General features: G+C 38.0%; 2 protein-coding genes and 1 pseudogene across 3 annotated transcripts; 2 read left to right on the forward strand and 1 right to left on the reverse strand.

Annotated features, from left to right (window-relative positions):
* Positions 5,806-8,809, forward strand: LOC104702629. 2 transcript variants are annotated; one of them, XM_010418522.2, is made up of 9 exons: positions 5,806-6,003; positions 6,245-6,648; positions 6,750-6,801; positions 6,890-6,935; positions 7,055-7,136; positions 7,235-7,379; positions 7,476-7,569; positions 7,932-7,998; positions 8,091-8,642. In XM_010418522.2, the coding sequence occupies exons 2-9, from the start codon at positions 6,457-6,459 to the stop codon at positions 8,640-8,642; spliced, it is 1,230 nt and encodes a 409-aa protein (XP_010416824.1). In that variant the 5' UTR covers positions 5,806-6,003; positions 6,245-6,456. The 2 variants fall into 2 exon arrangements, with proteins under 2 accessions (XP_010416824.1, XP_019083441.1); XM_019227896.1 differs by lacking the exon at positions 5,806-6,003 and having other exon boundaries at positions 6,457-6,648; positions 8,091-8,809.
* Positions 10,290-12,396, forward strand: LOC104702630 (interactor of constitutive active ROPs 4). The gene is made up of 3 exons (XM_010418523.2): positions 10,290-10,584; positions 10,945-11,005; positions 11,110-12,396. The coding sequence occupies exons 2-3, from the start codon at positions 10,992-10,994 to the stop codon at positions 12,077-12,079; spliced, it is 984 nt and encodes a 327-aa protein (XP_010416825.1). The 5' UTR covers positions 10,290-10,584; positions 10,945-10,991; the 3' UTR covers positions 12,080-12,396.
* Positions 15,849-17,333, reverse strand: LOC104702631 (annotated as a pseudogene).

Genomic DNA, 19,334 nt, shown 5'->3' on the forward strand with positions numbered 1-19,334 from the left:
TTTTTTTTTTTTTTTTTTTTTTGTCGTGTGATAATACAAAAGAAAGTTAAAGAAGGACAAAAGCAAGAAAAAAATAAACAAACCGAAAAAATATAAGAGAAGGGAGCAATGCAAGTGTTTGATAGTGAAGCCAAAAAGCTCTCCAAACACTATGAAATGCAGGACCCTACAGAACAGTCTTCAGTGATCTGCGGCAATCTGCACTTGAAGCCAAGAAGGACCTCCTAATGCCAAGTATGATTGGAGCCTGCCATCCCGTGTCACACTTTTAGCGATGGCTGAAGCAACACGATTAGCAGCTCGTCCCACCTGAAAGACCTCCCAGGAAACGAAACCAGAGCACAACTGAAGGATTTCCTCTAACATAAAACAGAAACGAGGCCATTCATGAGGGTTTGTGAAAGCCTCCGTTACCTGTGCACTATCAATGGCCAGCACTACCCGCTCTACACGTAGATTCCGTAGAGCCTCCACGGACCAGAGCACAGAGCGCAAGTCAGCACAACAGGCGGAGTCCGTGCGTGAGAATGCGTCTCTCGCGTGAAAGAGCACTTGACCACAATCATCTCGCACGATCCAGGCCCCACCAAACATAGAGGAGGAATTTACCCACGACAGGGCAATATTACACTTCACCACTCCGTAAGGAGGCCTACTCCACCGATGTTCTAGAGTCTCACCCTTTCTACTCCACACGGCTACTAATTGTTCCTCACTCATCTAGGCCTCTTTCCACTGTAAAGCGGCTTGAAATGCTTTTGACACGAGTTCTTGGACATCGCCCTGTTTACCCTGAAAGACCACAACATTCCTGTATTTCCATATAATGCCAAAGCAGCCAAGGAACTACAAGACAAGTTTCATGCGGAACCCCTGAGCCTTTTATCACCTCCATGAGATACTCCCAGTTTTTCTCAACATGTATGTCAGAGAAACCTCCCATAGGAACCGGGATGTTGGCTAAAGCAAAGGCCTGTCGAGCTACATGGCATCCGAACATCGTGTGTCCGATGGTCTCGACCTGATAACCACAAACTGAGCAGCGAAAATCCATTGCAATCCCTCTTGACGTTAACCTGGCTGCCACCGCTAGTGCTCCAGAGAACATGCGCCACAGGAACATTTTAATCTTTGGGACCGTCTTTATCCTCCAAATCTCAGCTTTTAGTTTATTGGATCTAATCACCTCGTCCGACTTTGTTTCATATAACGTAGGCAGGGTTCGTAACAACCAGTATCCACTCTTGACTGAATACACACCTGCCTTGTTATAGGGCCATATATAACGATCCTCTTTCCCCTCTCTCAGCTTCATTTTCAGGATTTGTGCTGCATCTAGTGGGGGAAACAGTTCATTCACTTTGGGGACATCCCACTGACCACTCACCGGGTCCCTCAAGTCTGCGACCTTCAAGCCAACATTAAAGAAGATTTAGAAGCGGTATGGAGCCCGAGGATGTGTCTCTTGTAGCCATTTCTCTTGCCAAACCAAAGTCTGACGACCATCACCAATCACTTTAAGTAAAACCTTCTTCAACAGATCACGACCATGAATGATGCTATGCCAAGCATAAGACGGATGAGAGCCAACCCCACAATCCATAATCGATTTTTTCCGGAAATAACGACTCTTATAGAATCTTGCCACCAGGGAAGTCGGGTTGTTCAGCATACGCCAAGACTGTTTAGCGAGCAGAGCCTAGTTAAAGTCACTTAAGTCTTTGAAACCTAGGCCTCCCTCACTTTTGGATGCACATAGCTTTTTCCACGCCACCCAAGCTATTTTCCTCTGTCCTTCACAGTTGCTCCACCAGAATTCAGTCATCGAGCTGGTAATTTTTCTGCAAAGATTCTTGCTCAACCGGAAGCAGGACATTGCATATACTGGCAAAGCCATTGCAATGGATTTAAGCAACACTTTCTTACCTCCTAGCGAGAGAGATTTAGCAAACCAACCATGGAGTCTACCTTTCAACTTATCCCCTATGAAAGCTAAAGGAGCATGTTTGGAGCCACTAAAACATTCTGGTAATCCGAGATACGACCCAGAGCCTCCTTCTTCAGTAATCCCAAAAATGTTCTTGGCCAAATCTTTGGTTTCCACTGTAGCCTTACTCCCAAAAGTGAAGGCGGATTTAGCAAAGTTAATCATCTGGCCGGATGCTCTTCCATATAAGGTCAGACAGTTGAGCACCTCTTCACACTCCTCCTTGGTTGCCTTATAGATAAAGAGGCTGTCATCTGCAAACAACAAGTGTTGCACCGATGGACAAGATTCGTTAAAACTAAACCCTGTTAAACGTCCTTGGTCTTGTCGTCTTTGCATCACATGCACCAGTGCCTCCGCACATAAAATGAAGAGAAAGGGGGATAAGGGATCGCCCTGACGAATCCCACGATCTGGTTTGATGAACCCGTGGCTGCACCCATTAATAAGAATTGTGTAGGACACCGATCTGACACAAGACATGATCCACTGGATCCATGTGTTATGGAAACCCATTTTTACAAACAAAACCTCAAGGAAGTCCCATTCAACACGGTCGTATGCCTTAGACATGTCAGTCTTGATAGCCACCACATCCTCATTGAATTTGACATTAGTGCGCAAAGCATGGACCACCTCATGTGCAATCAGGATATTATCAGAGATAAGACGGCCTGACACAAAAGCTCCTTGGGTTTCAGAGACCAGATGAGGAAGACACTTCTTCAGCCTGGAGTAGAGGATAGTGGAAACTATCTTATATAACACTGAACAAAGACTTATTGGCCGCATACCAGGCATGGCGTTGGCATTTATCTTCTTGGGAATAAGACAAATTTGGGTGTGATTCCAGTTCTGAGGTAACACTCCATTATTGAAAAAGCTTAGCAGTTCGGTTATGATATCTTAACCGATGATATTCCAGTATCTCTGAAAGAAGATTCCGGTCCAGCCATCTTGTCCCGGTGCACTATCTACCTTAATCCTGAAAGCTGCCTGTTTGATCTCGGAAGGAGTAACTGAAGCAGTTAACTTATTTTTCATGTCATCTGAGACCCGCGGTTCCATTCCCTCAAGCAATTCTTCAAAGCCATTCAGGTTAGAGGACTTGAAAAGATCAGAGAAGTATTCAGCCGCAATGCTTCCCTTTGACCCCTCCTCAAAAGCCTCATTCCCATGCTTGTCTAGTAATGAGATAACTCTGTTTTTCATTCTCTTGTACTTGACGCTTCCATGGAAGTAAGAAGTATTTTTATCACCTGCCTGCAACCAAGCTTGGCGACTTTTTTGCTTCCAGTATATATCCTCTTCTCTAAAAGCTGCTGTCAAATCCCATTTTATGCGCTGCAACCTTTGAAAGTTCGGGAATCTTTTGGTAGAATCCGCCTCCAGCTCTTTTCGAAGCTGTTGTATCCAGTTATTGGAGTTAATAGGAGATGTTTGTTTCCATCTGGACAGAGCCCTTCTACACCGTAATAATCTTCCTATCACCGAAACACTTGAACCTTGAGAGGGCATACACCAATGCTTCTTTATGATGTTCACTGTTTCAGGTTTGGTTATCCAACGTTTGTCAAAACAGAACCGGCCTTTAAAGCTCGTATCCTCACTCACCAGACGCGTAATAATTGGTCGATGGTCTGACCCGAGGAGCTCCAGATATTCTGTTTTCGCTCTGGGGAACATAGTGAACCATTCCGTGTTACCAAAGCTTCTATCTATCCTGCATTGGACCCATACATTCTCCCGTTTGCCCCCCAAGAGAGTCTGTTACCAAAACTCGGTACCTCTTTAATCCTGAAACTACGTGCCATTGTTCGAAAGGGGTAGAAAGTCCATTCAGGTCTTCTAGCCCCCCCCCCTCCCACTTCCTCTGAGTTGTCCATGATCTCATTGAAATCACCTGTGAGCAACCAAGATTCATCTCTCTGGATACCAATCCTCGTCAATCTCTCCCATACCTCTGGCCTCATATGTCTAATCGGGTCCCCATAAACGAAACTGATATAAAAAACCAGAGGACCTTGTGAAATCTTCGTATCAATCACCCTTGCATCTGATTGTAGTATCTCTACTATAAAGGTATCCTTCCAGAATAGAGCCAAACCACCGCTCCAACCCACTGGATCAACAATATGGACTTGATCATAGCTCAACGAGTCCTTCACTCCTAAAACATGTTCACTGGAGTTTTTAGTCTGCAGGAAAAACAGAAAATCTGGGAAATGTTCACGATGCATTAGTTAATATATGATTTTGATAGTAAATTACGAATATTTACTGCAAATGCGACAAACAAAAATGTAGTTAAAGAAAGAAATGGATTTTTTTTTTTAAAGACAATATTATTCTAACGGGAAAAATGTCAAAAAAATTTCGAACTTTCAAATTTGGAACCATAAAAGTATCAATTTTTAAAATGTAATTTAATCATAAAGTTTTGCTTGACATTTTGATAAAATTGTCAAGTTTTGTTGAGTAGGTCCTTTTGGGCAGGACAATAATTTTATGTTAAAAAAACATAACAGAGTTAACTTTCCGTCAAAATCAAAACTATGACATTTTAAAGATTTTCAAACGTTGTCGTTTTCCTACTAAAAATATTAAGAAAAGTGATCCTCCGAAGAATCGAACTCGCAACCACACAAACTTAAGACTATTACACAACCACTGAACCACGATAAGATTTTGTAACCATATCACATTGATAAGATATATATTAATACGATTCGAAACACCAAAGGAATCTAAAAATGACATGAGATCTGGAAGAGCCCAGCAAAGGAATCTGAATCCAATTCCATCATATGAACCTCATAATCATGACAATTCTACCCAAGCAAAAGACCAAATTAAGAAATCTGAACTGTGACAATCGAACACCAAACAAAACCCGGATTGCTCTCATCAAAGAGAGGTCGATTTCCCAGAAAATATAGGATCGCATGATAACATGAACAGCAACAGACCAATGACGTCCCAGATCGGCGAGAACATCTCCGACGATGTCATTGTTGTGGGTTTTGTTATTTTTAATTAATATTGTATATAAATATATAACTTCCGATTGATGTAATGGTTGGGTTGTTATCGTGGTTCAATGGTTGAGTAGTTGCTAAGTGTTTAAAAGGTGACGAGTTCGAATCTACTTGGCCTCAATTTTGTTTTTTTAAATTTTTAGTAAAATGAAGATCTTTAGAATGAGGTCGTTTCGATTCTAACGGAAATATTATATTTTAACGGAAAATTAATGTTGTGTCTAAAATGGTCAGATCAATAAAACTTAACTATTTTATCAAAAAGTCAAATAAAACTTCATAATTTAAATAACATTTAGAAAGTTGATGTTTTATCATCCTAAATTTAAAAGTTCGAGATTTTTTTTTGACATTTTTCCCCTACTCTAACCCAACTCGGTGCTTAAGACAAAACCGCCTTCACAAGATTTCGTATATTCTAAGCTTTTTTTCATGGTCAAGAAACTAAAAAAAACTATTGTAATAAAGAAGCGCAACGACGACGTTTAAAGAAGAAAGTGAAGAGCACGCGCGAAGAGAGGGAAACACGAGTGATGGAAGGATGATTCTTTGGCTCGTCTCTTACTCCATCGTTTCCTGTTCCCCTTTTGCTTCTCCACCTCATCATCGTCCGTCATTCATCTCTCTCTCTCTCTCGTCAAATATATATTTTTTTAAAAGAAGCAACAAACAAAATACATATTCAGATTACAGAACTCGTTCTAATCTCTCTCTCTCTCTCTCTCTCTTTTCTTTTCTTCTATGAATTTTATATAATAACGAAAGAGACACACACATAAACACAAACACTGTATTATCTTTGTTGCTTCTTTCTTTCTTTCTTTCTTTCTTTCTTTCTTCTCTTTCTCTCTCTCTACAGAGTAAAGTTTCTGATCGTGTCTCTTATCGTTTACCCAAAAACCCTCTTTGTTTTGATCTCTTCTTGTTTTCTTCTGCCCCTCCAAGATTTTGTTTCCCCCCCCCCCCCCAAGTTTTCAGGTTTTTCTTCCATCCTCCGATTTCTATCTGTACTTGTTTTTATCAGAATTTGTAGGGTTTCTTTCTCTCTTCTGTTTGGAATGTTTTAATTAGGTCTTCTTATTAAGGGGTTATACTGTGTCTTCTGTAATTGCTAAGGTTTCAAAGTTGGGGTTTTTATTTTATGTATGCTATAACAAAATTAGGGTTTTTTTTTTAACCCGAATTGTGTGCTGAAATTGAGTTTTAACCATTTGTGCAGGTTATGGTGAAGACTGTTTCCATTTTAAAGCTTGTACCTTTAGGATAGAGATTAGGCTTGTTTGTTTCTCCAGTGGGTGTAACTGTAGAAAGGAATTGACTTTAGTTGTTAAATTGTGAGATTAGTATCATAATCTCTCTGCTCTTGTAAAGGTGGTAGGATAGGGTTTTAGTAGAAGAAAGGGTTTTAAAAAAGATTGAAACTTTTGTGTGATGGGTAATAAGTTGGGAAGGAAGAGGCAAGTGGTGGAAGAAAGGTATACGAAACCACAAGGTTTGTATGTTAATAAAGATGTCGACATTAAAAAGCTCAGAAAACTGATTGTAGAATCTAAGCTTGCTCCTTGCTACCCTGGAGACGATGAGAGCTGTCATGATCTTGAAGAGTGTCCTATTTGTTTTCTGGTTTGTTAATTTTCTTCTCAGTCTCTGTAATTTTAATTACGTTCTCGTCAATGTACTTGTTGAGCTAACTCTGCTGTTTTTTTTTTTTTGTGTGTTTCTAGTATTATCCTAGCCTCAATAGATCAAGATGTTGCATGAAAAGGATTTGTACAGGTGAACTGTTCATTTAAGATTTTGGGCTCTTTGTTCTACTCATGTTTCCATTTCATTTGACATTGCTATCTTGTTAATTTCGCTGCAGAGTGTTTTTTACAAATGAAGAATCCTAATTCAGCTCGGCCTACTCAGTATCCTTCATCTTAAATTCTGTGCTTTTATTACTTTACATTTGGAATAATGTTCGAGAGAGTATTTCTTGTTATTTTCATGGATCTTCTCTTTTATGTCCTCCCTTGACGTTTCTGAGGTGCCCATTTTGTAAAACACCCAATTATGCTGTCGAGTACCGTGGAGTAAAGACAAAGGAGGAAAAAGGCATTGAACAAGTTGTAAGTCAAAACTCAAATGTGTACAGTAACTCTTTTGTGTCGATAAGTTTGATGGGGATGCTGCTTTTTACATATCTGGAAACTGTATACTTTTGCAGGAAGAGCAACGGGTTATAGAAGCCAAAATAAGGATGAGGCAGAAGGAAATGCAGGATGATGAAGAGAAAATGCAGAAACGTCTGGAATCATGTTCCTCTAGCACAAGCGCAATGACTGGCGAGATGGAATATGGTTCAGCTTCAGGTCGGTTTATTTTGTCCTGCCACAACGTATCTGGAACAACTATGGTGTCACAAAGGCAGTTTTGACAGACTTCGTTTTTTGTCCCTTGGTTTGCAGCTGTATCTTATAATTCCCCCATGGATGATGGGGAAATCGTTCCATCGCAGAACTCATCAGTAGTTAGACAGCGTTCTCGCCCTAGGGGAAACAGGTCTGTTTTTCCACTGGCTGCTCTGTTTTATTTATTCTATGGATTAATGTAGTACTTTTAACCATGGATATCATTTATGAAAAACACTTCAGTGTTTATTAGACTTTTAGTCTTATTTTGGGGAACCAAGTGATTTGGACTGAGGAATAAAGTGAGTGCCATTATGCTTCCTCTTACAAGTAAAAGTTGCGAGTTAAAGTTTGTTATGCTTCTACTTTGTCTCCAACAACAACACTATAGCCTCATTTTCACAAACATCATGTTTTAATGATTAAATTAGCTAAATGCACACTGATGAGATTTTAATCGGAGTGATTCATATTTGCCTGACTATATATGTGATTTATCGGTAAACTCTACAGGGATGACGAGGTTGACGTAGACCTTGAAGAGTTAATGGTAATGGAAGCAATATGGCTCTCCATTCAGGTATATATACAATTGTTTGTGTAACTTTTTTTTTTTACCTCTGATGACAATTTTCAAAATTCTCATGGCTTTTTTAACTTATTCTATAACAGGAAACAGGGGCGCAGCAAAATTCAGCTTCAGGGGAAATGACTTCTTCTAGGCAGTATGAAACAGAAGATCATAGTTATGTTTCTTCACTACCACGAATGTCTTCAACTGTAGAACCAGCAATGACGTATTCATCATCATCTGGTGGGCTTACTTGTGCAATCTCCGCACTTGCTGAACGCCAAATGGTTGGAGAAACCTCCAATCATATTCACAATCACAATCACAATGTCAACGTTTCTTCATACAGTATGGTTCCTGGAAATTGTGACAGTTACTATGACATAGAACAAGAGGTAGATGACATTGACAACCATCACCACCATCAACAACAACAACATTACCATAACAACACTGAGATGGGAGAAACAGGAAGCAGCAACAACTATGTAAGTTCTTACATGACGGGCGAGAGCTTCCACAACTTTCCTACTCCTCCTCTTGTCATTGTTCCAGAGAGTTTTGATGAGCAGATGATGATGGCTATGGCTGTGTCTTTAGCAGAGGTTCATGCCACGACCACAAGTGCACCAACTGAAGTTACTTGGCAATAAAATAGGGTAATAATGGAAACTTCATGGGTCTGGATCTGATGATTACCTTCATTCATATAAATGTCTTGTTCCTATAGGAAGAAAAGAAAAGAAAAGAAAAGTAAAACAGATGAGATGATTTCCAGTTTTAATAGAAAAGGTTGGGTTGTGTTCAATCCTGTTCTTTATGTTTTATTTCCATAATTTCTTCTCGATCAGCATAGAAAAAAAGTGAAAGAGCACAGGTTTTGTCTTTTTGATGGCAAATGAATCAGAAGAGAAAGTCAAAGTTGGAGGAGGGTGTTGACCAAAATAATGTTAGTGGGGTATAGGGTTTTTTAGCTTCGCATTTATATATTGATTTAGAGTAATTTTTTTATAAAGTCTATGGTTTCGTAAAGATATGACTAGCAAGTAGCAGCTAACTCACCAAATTTCACCATTTCATATCTTGATTCGAGCAACTTATGTTTGTGGTTTAGTGTCTTAATGGTCTTCTTTGAGAACCTGATTAATTTGAAAAATGGGCCTATATAGTTTCACAACTCCCAAAATTATTTTTGAAATGTAATATTCCAAAATGACTAGAATTATTATTACCAACATCATCATAAAAGAACCAAAAAGTTAAAGGTGGTTGTTACTGGTTGGTTAGATGCAACTTACAATCATAAAATCATAGTGGCACTGAATTTACTTAAGAGTTTTGATGATGTGTACAATTTTTCAAATGCCAACTTTTACTTATATCTTTTGTCTTCACACTAACACTATTTTAAATATAATGCTGATTTTATGGTTCTATCTTGAATATAAAGACTATAATGTAGTTAAATTTTATGTGGTTTGCTTTGCAACATTGTCTATGGACTGAATCTCGAATATACATTGTTTCAGTTTTCGTATGTAAAGTAGAAAAATATAAACATAACTTAATCTACTAAAGGAATTGAAATGAAAATGTGAAGCTTAACATATATCCAAAATGAAAGAGAAACTAAACTAAACTAAACTAAAACAAAAGAGTTTGAACTTTGTGGAAACCGACAAAAGGAAAGAAACAATGTCAGAACGATTGATAAAGGGTTCACACATGTGGGTATAATATTATAAGTACACCATTTTGTTTTGTATAATTTTGCATATGTAATAAAATGACATACGAAGATGTGATTTATTTTTATTTTGAATAAGACGAAGATGTTATTGAATATATAAATAAATTCATCTCTAACTTATGAACCGAAGAAATTGCTACAATTTGGCAACTTATTACACGATGTATATAGTATTCGTCCTATATACTCCCTCCTTTTTTAAATATAAAATATTTTTAAAAAAATATGCAGATTAAAAATATATATATTAAAAAAATTCAACCAATCGTACATAGAACTATATAATATAAAATATAAAATTAAAAAGTTGCATAAAAACTTAAAAATATTATACATTATAAAATAAAAATACTACTCTAAAACATCTTATATGTTTGGATCACTCAGATCAGATCATTCACATAATCTTAAATTTTTAAAAAGTAATGTATGAAAAAAAGGAAGAAAAAAACATTATGATTACATGTAAACTTGGGACCTGACTTAAATTACACTTTTATCCTTTTTCTTCTCCTCTCTCTCAAAGGTCATTCCCATTTTCAACATCAGCTTTATTTCAAATCTCCCCCAACGTCTCTTTTTAATATCTCTCTCTCTGCTTTTCGAATTGTGAGAGTCTCTCTCTTTCTTTCTGGACAAAAGCTAAAAACTTCTCCTTTCTCCACATTTTTGGGTTTTCTTGTCTTTGTGCTCTTGTTTCTATTAACCCCAATTAATCTCATCAACAGATTCAAAATTTATTTCCTCTGTTTTAGTATTTATCTCAATCACTCCTTCGTATTCAATTGCAAAAGAGAAACCGAGAAAGTAGTCAGCTTGTCTACATTGTCTTGATCTCCTTCAAGGTTAGTTTCAGTCTTTAATAGACTACCGCATGTGTGTAGTGTGTATGTGATTCATGTGAACATGGAACTTAGAAACTAAGAGTCTTGAGAAATCTGTTTTTCTTCTTTTTCTATTATGGGTTTGGTGAAAGATTGAAGTTTGTGATCTTCTTGAATCTTCTAAAGTGTTTTGAGTGGAAAAGCAAAAGCAATGTGTTCTCTCTCTCTCACAGTCTCACTTGTCTGGTTTGACTCAGATGCTAGTGTAATACTCTGTTTAAGAGAGTCTCACTCGCACTTAGTGGCGCGTGTCTCACAACTCTTGTTAGAGTGAGTCTTGCGTCCGAAACAAGCTCATGTATGTTCTTTGATTTGCATCAGATCATACAACCTCTGGAGATAGCCTCGACAGCTCTGCGTAAATCAGGATGCCAAAACCAAGGTAATGCGATTTATTTTTGGAATTGGTTTGTGTTGTTATTAGTCTCTCTATGATCTGATAGACTGAAAATTGCAAATCCTTGTGTCTTGTTGTGATTTGAATAGTATTAGAGGTTCAGAGTTGCCTCAGAGACAATCTCCAAGGCTAAGGACATCATCACCGTCCATTTCCTCTGAGCCGAAGCATCTCAACCGTCCAATTACAGACCGGAGTCCAAAGCTCGGTCTTGACCGTAGATCTCCGAGGAGTGGTGGGCCTCACACTGATCCTCTGACTCAGAAGAAGCTTGGGAGTCGCATCTCTGGATTGGAGTCGCAGCTAGGTCAAGCCCAGGAGGAGTTGAGATTGCTCAAACAGCAGTTGGCTAGAGCTGAGGCTGCCAAGAAACGTGCTCAAGAAGAGCTTCATCATAAGAAGAAATCCAAGAAACCAAGCCCTTCTGTTCCGGAGAGAGACGAGATTCCTGGTGATGGACATCAAGAGACTGATGTTTTCGAGGTTCTTGTTGAGGAAGCAAAAGAAGGTGAGAAGGTGAAGAGTGATGAGTTGGCTTCAAAGGAAGACCAAATCAATGTACTGAAAGCTAGACTATACGACTTGGAGAAAGAAAAGGTATCACTTGGCGAGGAGAACGCAAGCTTGAAGGATCAGTTGAAGAGGACGGGTTCAGAAATGTCCACTGCAAAGGTGAAAGAGGATGAGATAGCTTCAAAGGTGAGTCAGATTAAGGAAGAGCTGGAAGAAAGCAACGAGACCACGGCAGAGCTAAAGAAGAAGCTTGAATCCATGGAAGACGCAAAAGAGAGTCTAGAAGCCGAGATGAAGAAGCTGAAAGTACAAACCGAGCAGTGGAGGAAAGCAGCAGACGCTGCAGCTGCGGTTCTATCTGGAGGGGTTGAGATGAATGGTCGGTTCTCAGAGCAGTGCGGGTCAATGGAGACGCATTTTGCAGGCAGATTTGTAGGATCACCGGGAATGGCTGATGATTTGGATGACGGGTTAGGGTTTGGGAAGAGGAAAGGTTCAGGGATGAAGATGTTCGGTGACCTGTGGAAGAAGAAAGGGCAAAAATGAAGTGATAGAACAAACACTAGCGTGTGATTCAAGGAAGTGTGGGATGGTCTGATTGTCTACGAAATGACGAGCTCATCATTTCGAATTATATAAAATGATTTCTAGTGATGATCATTTAGAGAATGATTGTGCTGCTTTACCAAAAAGCTAATTTATCAGAATTCTGATTCAATTGCCAAATTCTGATGGTTCGTCTGCACTTCTCTTGATCACTTGAATTAGTTTTGCTGACATTGTTTTGCAATGTTTAAAAGTTTTGCTGGGATCTCATAGAAAGGGATTCATCGATGTCGGCAATGTTTTGGAATAAGTTGAAACAATGCTCATAAAGTATACTTGTGGGTAGGCCATTGTTGAAGTAATTGCTATTGGAAGAGACCTTATGGTATAGGTTTCTCTGTTTTACACAGGAAGAACATATGACTGGTTTTGGCGTTTTCTTCTTTAACAAAACCGTCGTTTAAACTTGAAAACTACCTGGGTACCACTAACCAGCGTGGTAAGGAATTATTAAAAGAAGAAAGAAAGGAGAAGTCGTTATAGAAAACTTATAGAGACACCAACGTTAAAAAAGTATAAACTTTCAGATATCCAAGTTGGCCCAAGCGAAAATAACAATACAGTGAACTGGTGACAAGTCACTTGACTTCTTTCCTTGAAAACACAAAAAAATGGTTTGCAAAACTCTAATTAAGTACACGACACGCTGTCTAAATTATCATATTAATATATATGCCTACCTAGATCACTAAACATATTGGTGCCCAAAAACAAATACTCGGACCACATTCAACGTGTAAGAATTGAGATTTTTTTGTTGTAATGTCTTTATCGATATCTTTAATACTATTATAAAGTTGTTAGCCATAGAGTGTTTAAAGGTTTGATCCAACAATGTAATATCGGAATGTCAATGTATGGTTTTATTGGGTGTAAAATTAAGTTTAATGTGGGAGACTGGAGAGTATACACACGTACGGCCTTAAGCAATCATGTATTTTCAGCTTAGTTTTTTTTTTTATACATACGAACTCTAAATTTGTACTTTCAGTATAGTTACTATGTCACCAAAGAATCGCATAATTAATTATTCTATATGTAATCGTTTAAAAATATTAAATACAAATTCTTTCATTAACTTTTTTTTTTTTTAAGAACCTGGAAGTGTTCATTAAAACGGCTTATTTAGTTATTTAAAGTGTTTACATAAAACAACTTGGTATTAGGTCATCTTTAATGGGATCTCTTAGAGCTTCTCGAACGGTGAGGATACTATTTTGAGGTTTTTAATTTTTTTTAAAGAATATATTTTGTACTTTTTGAAAATAAGAACTTGTGAAAGGGTAATTAAAATTTTGCTTCTCCAATGGGTGAAGTTTTTATTGGAGTTCTTAATTTTGAAAAAAAAAATATTTGAGAGAAACGGATCAGTGATCACATTTTTAATGAGTTGAGATAAATGAAATATACACCCATAACAAGAACTCAGAACAATTCTCATTCCCTTGTTTGGTTAGTTCTACACAAATGGATAAAAAGGGACGTAAACACAAGAACTCAGATAGATCTGCCTCGAAGCTGGACAAGCCATAGCAGAAAGATCAATCCTTTCAGGTCTCCACCTGCCAAGCTACTGCAGTTCATCGATAAACTCCTGAAACACCGATGGATGCTTTGATTCATCCTTTGTTTTTAATAAAACTCAGTAACAAGTGATCTGAAAAGCAACAAAAACAACAAATTAAACACCAAAGATACTTGTTTTCTCGACACTTATAGACTTATAAATGATTACAAGACGATGATCATAACCAAAACTGAAACAAAAACAGATAAGTTATATCCGAGTTCACTTTTTAAAAGCCATCATTACCATCTATATCAACTAGAATGCGACATACTTCACAGCCTTACCAGCACTACTAAAACCAAGTTGCAGCCCAATTAACACATATCCATTTCTAAAGATTAAGCATCTGTTGGTGGCATAAAAAGCATAATTCACGAGAAGCAGAGCAATAAAACAGAAAACAGAGAGAGGTAAAAGAATAAAACAAAGACTTTGATCACATTTTACAAACAGATTACCCTAATTACAATCATGCCTATGAACACAGATAGAAACAGATTTTGAAGAACCCTAATTTCTATACCCTTACTAAACAAGAATCCATAGAATCAGAGAAAGGAAATTACCTGTATAATCGAGATTGGTTAATCAAAATCTGCAAGTTGGCGAAGGTAACGCTTTGATTTGGTGGAGAAGACTCAACGCTTTCACATTCAAACTCGTCGCTTAATCTGAAGCTCCGATAATGTCGTTCCGATTGCCATGTTCTGATTTTTTTTTTTAAAGAAAAAAACTCTCTTCGTTTTGGGTTGAGAGTATCGCGAAAGAGAGAAGAAGAAGAAGAGAAAGAAAGGAAAAAAAAAAACTTGTTTTTATATTAAAAACCAACTCAACGATATGTTGACACGGTCGAGGAACAAGGTCATTGGAATCAATTGGAGAAAAGGTCAGTCCTTTTGTCTTAAAGGTCAGTTCTTTTCATCGATGGATGGTATTTGATTTGAAAACTTTGCTTTTTGTCTTTCGTCAATTTAAAATCTGGGTTTGGTACTATGTTTTGATTCGTTTTGTTTGTGTGTCCGATTTGATATGTAGTTTCTCGTAATAATCTTTATGTGGGATTCATTTTGTTTATCTTTAGAATTGAATTGTGAAACATGTGGATGGGATTGTGTGTGATATGATATAGAGATGAGAGATCTTGATTACGTGTGAGGAAGACTCTCAACGGGTCGTAGAGGAGATTCATGAAATAAAAGTGGTTGGTGTCAAGGAATCAATTTCACCAGAGAGAGAGAACCATACTGCGCAAAACAATTGATTCCCCAATCTAAGGTACAAGTCTCTTTTCTGGAACCTAGCCATAGACTTCACAGTGATAATATAGGTGTTTCACAATGCTATGGAGCTGTACACCTTGGGGACGAATGAGACTATTTCATTTTTTAAAGCTGATGTGCCACATGATTAAGGATATGAAGTTCTACTTGAAGTACAAACGGCGACAATTTTACATTAAGGATATTAAGTTCCACTTGAAGCACAAACGGCGATCCAAGAGACTGCAAACTCAGTTTAGGTACAAGTGCAGTTTGGAAGTGATTTATTGGCTGCAGTTTTTAAGCACAGGCGTGAAGTGGAAGAAGCACAAGATTTTTAAGTCACGGCAGTTTGAGTATAAACACAGATTTGATCAGTTCGGGGAGGTTTTGCAAAGGAGTTGCAGACTGTTGCAAAGAGAATGCCATGTTCTACAATCTATTTGCAGAGTTGCTGCAAGTGGCCAACATATCTCTGTTTAAGTGGCGGGTTATCAAGTTTTTCTGATAGTTTTAACGTATTCACACAAGTTGGTCCAGTTTCTTATAAGTTGCAGTCTCCTCCACTGGCCACCACATCTAGTAGTGACACTGAAGCAACAACACACTTGTCTTATATGCCAATCCACTTGGCTTTCTTCCAAACCCTTGGAAACATTGTGAACTTGGAAACGTTAAATTTTTTTTTTTTCAAAACTAAGAACTTCACTTATAAGAGTTTACCATTGGAGAAGTACAATTTTAATTTACAAACAAAAAGTTCTTATTTTATAAAAGTACACTTTTTAATACTAAAAAATGTAAGAACCCCAAAAATAAAAACCTACCAATAAAGATGCTCTTACAAAGTTTTCAAAGCGATACTGATGTTAGAGAAAATATAGCTATTGCATTATATTACAATTACTGGATCAACATTAACTTCAATCATACACATAATAATTATATAGGGAATAACACACACTTAGATAAGATTTATGAATCACGAAAAAAATAGAAATCATTAATCATATTTTAACTGTAGTTTATTATGGTTGATAGTCTTCCTTTCGAATTGTTGAAGCCTATTATCAGACAATCTAGAGTTGTAGGCAGAGGATCTGTACTCAGACCAAGTGAACTCTTCGTACAACATCTCCTCTTCTTTGTCCATAAGACAAGTCAGCGGAGCGATTCTTTGAGTCAACGAAGGTCCAGCGAAGTAAATCATAGAAACCCTAGATTTTTTACAGTTCGCTAAAACCCTATGCCTCACGCTCTTGAACCTCCCATTCGTCATTACCTACACAATTTAAGAAAATATATATAAAGCTTAATTAGATCTTTTTTTTTTTTTTTGTGCAAACAATTATAAACGGGAGAATATATATACATAAGGGTTAAGACGAACCTGGAGAGAGTCACCAACGTTGAAGAAGAAGGAAGAGTGATCGGGAGGGACAGAGATCCAAGAGCCATCAGCTAGACAGAGATGATTTGAGGATCTGTGTGTTCACCAAAACCGATCACATTTTTCCCATCATTGGTCTTCTCTTTGATAAAAGGACATGGTGGATAGTGATTAAGTCTCAATATCGAATCCGTGTTTTGGTCAGACACGAGCTTGCTAAGTGTGTTTGTCTGTTTAATACCTAACCCATCTGTAATCATCTCCAAGACATGGCATGTCATTTTTCTCACTGATGCTATGTACTCTTTCAGTACGTTTCTGTAAAGATTAAAAAAGAACAAAACTTGAGATAAATAAATGGAATCACAAAAGTCACAAGTAACTACAGAAAAAGAAGCCATAAAAGCATAGAAAGAGACAGAAGATGAAGTATAAAAACAAACACAGAGCATAAAACAGAGCACGAAAACAGAGTATGAGAGAGTGTCAAAAAAAACAAAAGGACATATAAAAACCGAACCTAAAAGTTGCCGGGTTTTTCGAAAGACCCGGAAAGAGTGGAGCGGAACCGGAATCAAGATTAGCATTCATGAGCAAATACTCAACCCAACCCACATCACCATTCCGACCAATCTTAAAGCTCCCGTATCCAAATGGATAACCTGCGACTTGCGTTTTCTCTGACTTGGGCAACGAGAAGAACTCGACTGTCTCGTGTTCTAAAACAGAGAATAACTCTGTGGAAACACCATGGTTGATCACCTTGAAGAAGCCAAAGTCTTCACAGGCTTTGACGAGGGCATATTTGGACTCTGGGTCAGAGATATCTATAACCGGGATAAGCGAAAGCTCGGATTTCGGTTCTATGATCGGTTTAGACAAGACCGCCATTGATATATATATATATATATATATATATATAAATCTATGTAATTTGCGTAAGAAATTTTTTATTCTTTTAGGGGTCACTTTCGATTAGCTTTGAAGGCTGAGACATCGAGTAATGTACTCGAAGGCGTGTGTATATATAAGCAGATGATAGATGGAAACATATACGAAGAAACTCAAGAAACTGGACGAACTCAGACAGAAGGAAATCTGCGGTTTAATACAGAACCACATAAGGGTTTTTCTTTTTCTCCTTCGCCTTGGGGTGTCATCATCATCAGAACTATTCATCTGGCAGTGTTGGCAATCACAAACATCAAAGAATTTGTGGCTCTTTTCATCTTGAAAAGAGTAAATGGGATTTCCTAGCGAATCAAAAGATGAGATTGGAACACCATCTAAACGTGGATGGTTTTCCAAAGTTTGAGTTTCTTCAGAAGGAGTAATTATATTGATTTCTGTGCAGAAAGCCGTTGGTCTTGACTTTTCTTCTTGTTGCTTAAAAGCAATCTCTATAGTTCCATCTTTTCTCCTATGAATAGAAGAGTCCACCGATTGTATTGGGGTGCTACGGTCATGGAGCTTTTCGTAATTGGTAACCCATGATTCTGGAAGCAACTTGACAAGCTCATCTCTAGGAATCTGTCTAGGAATATGGATGCACGATGGGCTATGCTGGGATTCCAATTGTATAAGTAGCGCATCTTCAGTGTCTCTAGGGAGACTTAAGTCCATTGCATGATTTTGGACTCTATACGCCATTTGATGGTGAAGCGTTGCTGCATACGTGTTTCCAATTTGTGGAGCTCCTGTGATTTGCAGCTGGATTTGCATGTTCTGATATATTTGAGGGTCTTCCAATGCCACGTTGAAATTTGGGAAGAGGGTGACGAAAACAGTGCCAGCGTTTAGTGTTGTCTGGATAGTTGCAATACAAGCATGTTGGTATTCCTTGTATCGGGTGTCGAGGAGAGCTACCCGTGCTACAACTGGTAAGCCTTTTCTGCCATGGAGTGTTAGCGCCAAACGTATCGCTCCATAATGAAGATGGGTATATCCTTGAGTTCGCCAATGATGTATCATGCCTTCGTTGATTCTGAGAGGAATCATTTGTTTTGTTTCTGTCGCTGGAATGAGATGATGTTCTAATGAAGATGCTAGAACGAGCTCCTTTGCATTATGTTTGTTAGGGACAAACACTTGACGGATGACTTTTGGAAAAGTGGAATTTGGTTTAGTGAAAGCTTTGTANGAGTGTTGCTGCATACGTGTTTCCAATTTGTGGAGCTCCTGTGATTTGCAGCTGGATTTGCATGTTCTGATATATTTGAGGGTCTTCCAATGCCACGTTGAAATTTGGGAAGAGGGTGACGAAAACAGTGCCAGCGTTTAGTGTTGTCTGGATAGTTGCAATACAAGCATGTTGGTATTCTTTGTATCGGGTGTCGAGGAGAGCTACCCGTGCTACAACTGGTAAGCCTTTTCTGCCATGGAGTGTTAGCGCCAAACGTATCGCTCCATAGTGAAGATGGGTATATCCTTGAGTTCGCCAATGATGTATCATGCCTTCGTTGATTCTGAGAGGAATCATTTGTTCTGTTTCTGTCGCTGGAATGAGATGATGTTCTAACGGAGATGCTAGAACGAGCTCCTTTGCATTATGTTTGTTAGGGACAAACACTTGACGGATGACTTTTGGAAAAGTGGAATTTGGTTTAGTGAAAGTTTTGTAAGGATTAAGTAATGGGAGTTGGGTAATAGGAACTTTGCTATCATCACTCACATACTTTACTTCATATAAGTAATTAATCTTTTTAGAATTTGATCGTCGAAAAGAGGGAGTTTTAGACAAAGAAGATGAACTTTCCATAATATATGATAGAACCAGAAACCAAGACAGAATACTATAACTCTCTTCTAACCATTGAGGTAATAACAATTCATAAGTTGTCTCCCTGTTTTTCTTTTACGTACCACGAATATAGAGAAATAAATCAAGAGGTGCTTAACTACGCAAACCGAGGCAACATATTTGCAACATAAAAAGCCTCAAGGTACTTCGAGCATTACAACCTCATAGAAATTTTT

Source organism: Camelina sativa, chromosome 7 (assembly GCF_000633955.1).
Source record: "Camelina sativa cultivar DH55 chromosome 7, Cs, whole genome shotgun sequence".
NCBI lineage: Eukaryota > Viridiplantae > Streptophyta > Magnoliopsida > Brassicales > Brassicaceae > Camelina > Camelina sativa.

Bases quoted from the DNA above. Each gene is read 5' to 3' on its own strand.
- LOC104702629 (XM_010418522.2), top strand. From the start codon at position 6,457: ATGGGTAATAAGTTGGGAAGGAAGAGGCAAGTGGTGGAAGAAAGGTAT. The intron at 6,936-7,054 runs GTATCCTTCATC...GACGTTTCTGAG, and splicing joins AATTCAGCTCGGCCTACTCA to GTGCCCATTTTGTAAAACAC. The intron at 7,380-7,475 runs GTCGGTTTATTT...CTTGGTTTGCAG, and splicing joins GGAATATGGTTCAGCTTCAG to CTGTATCTTATAATTCCCCC.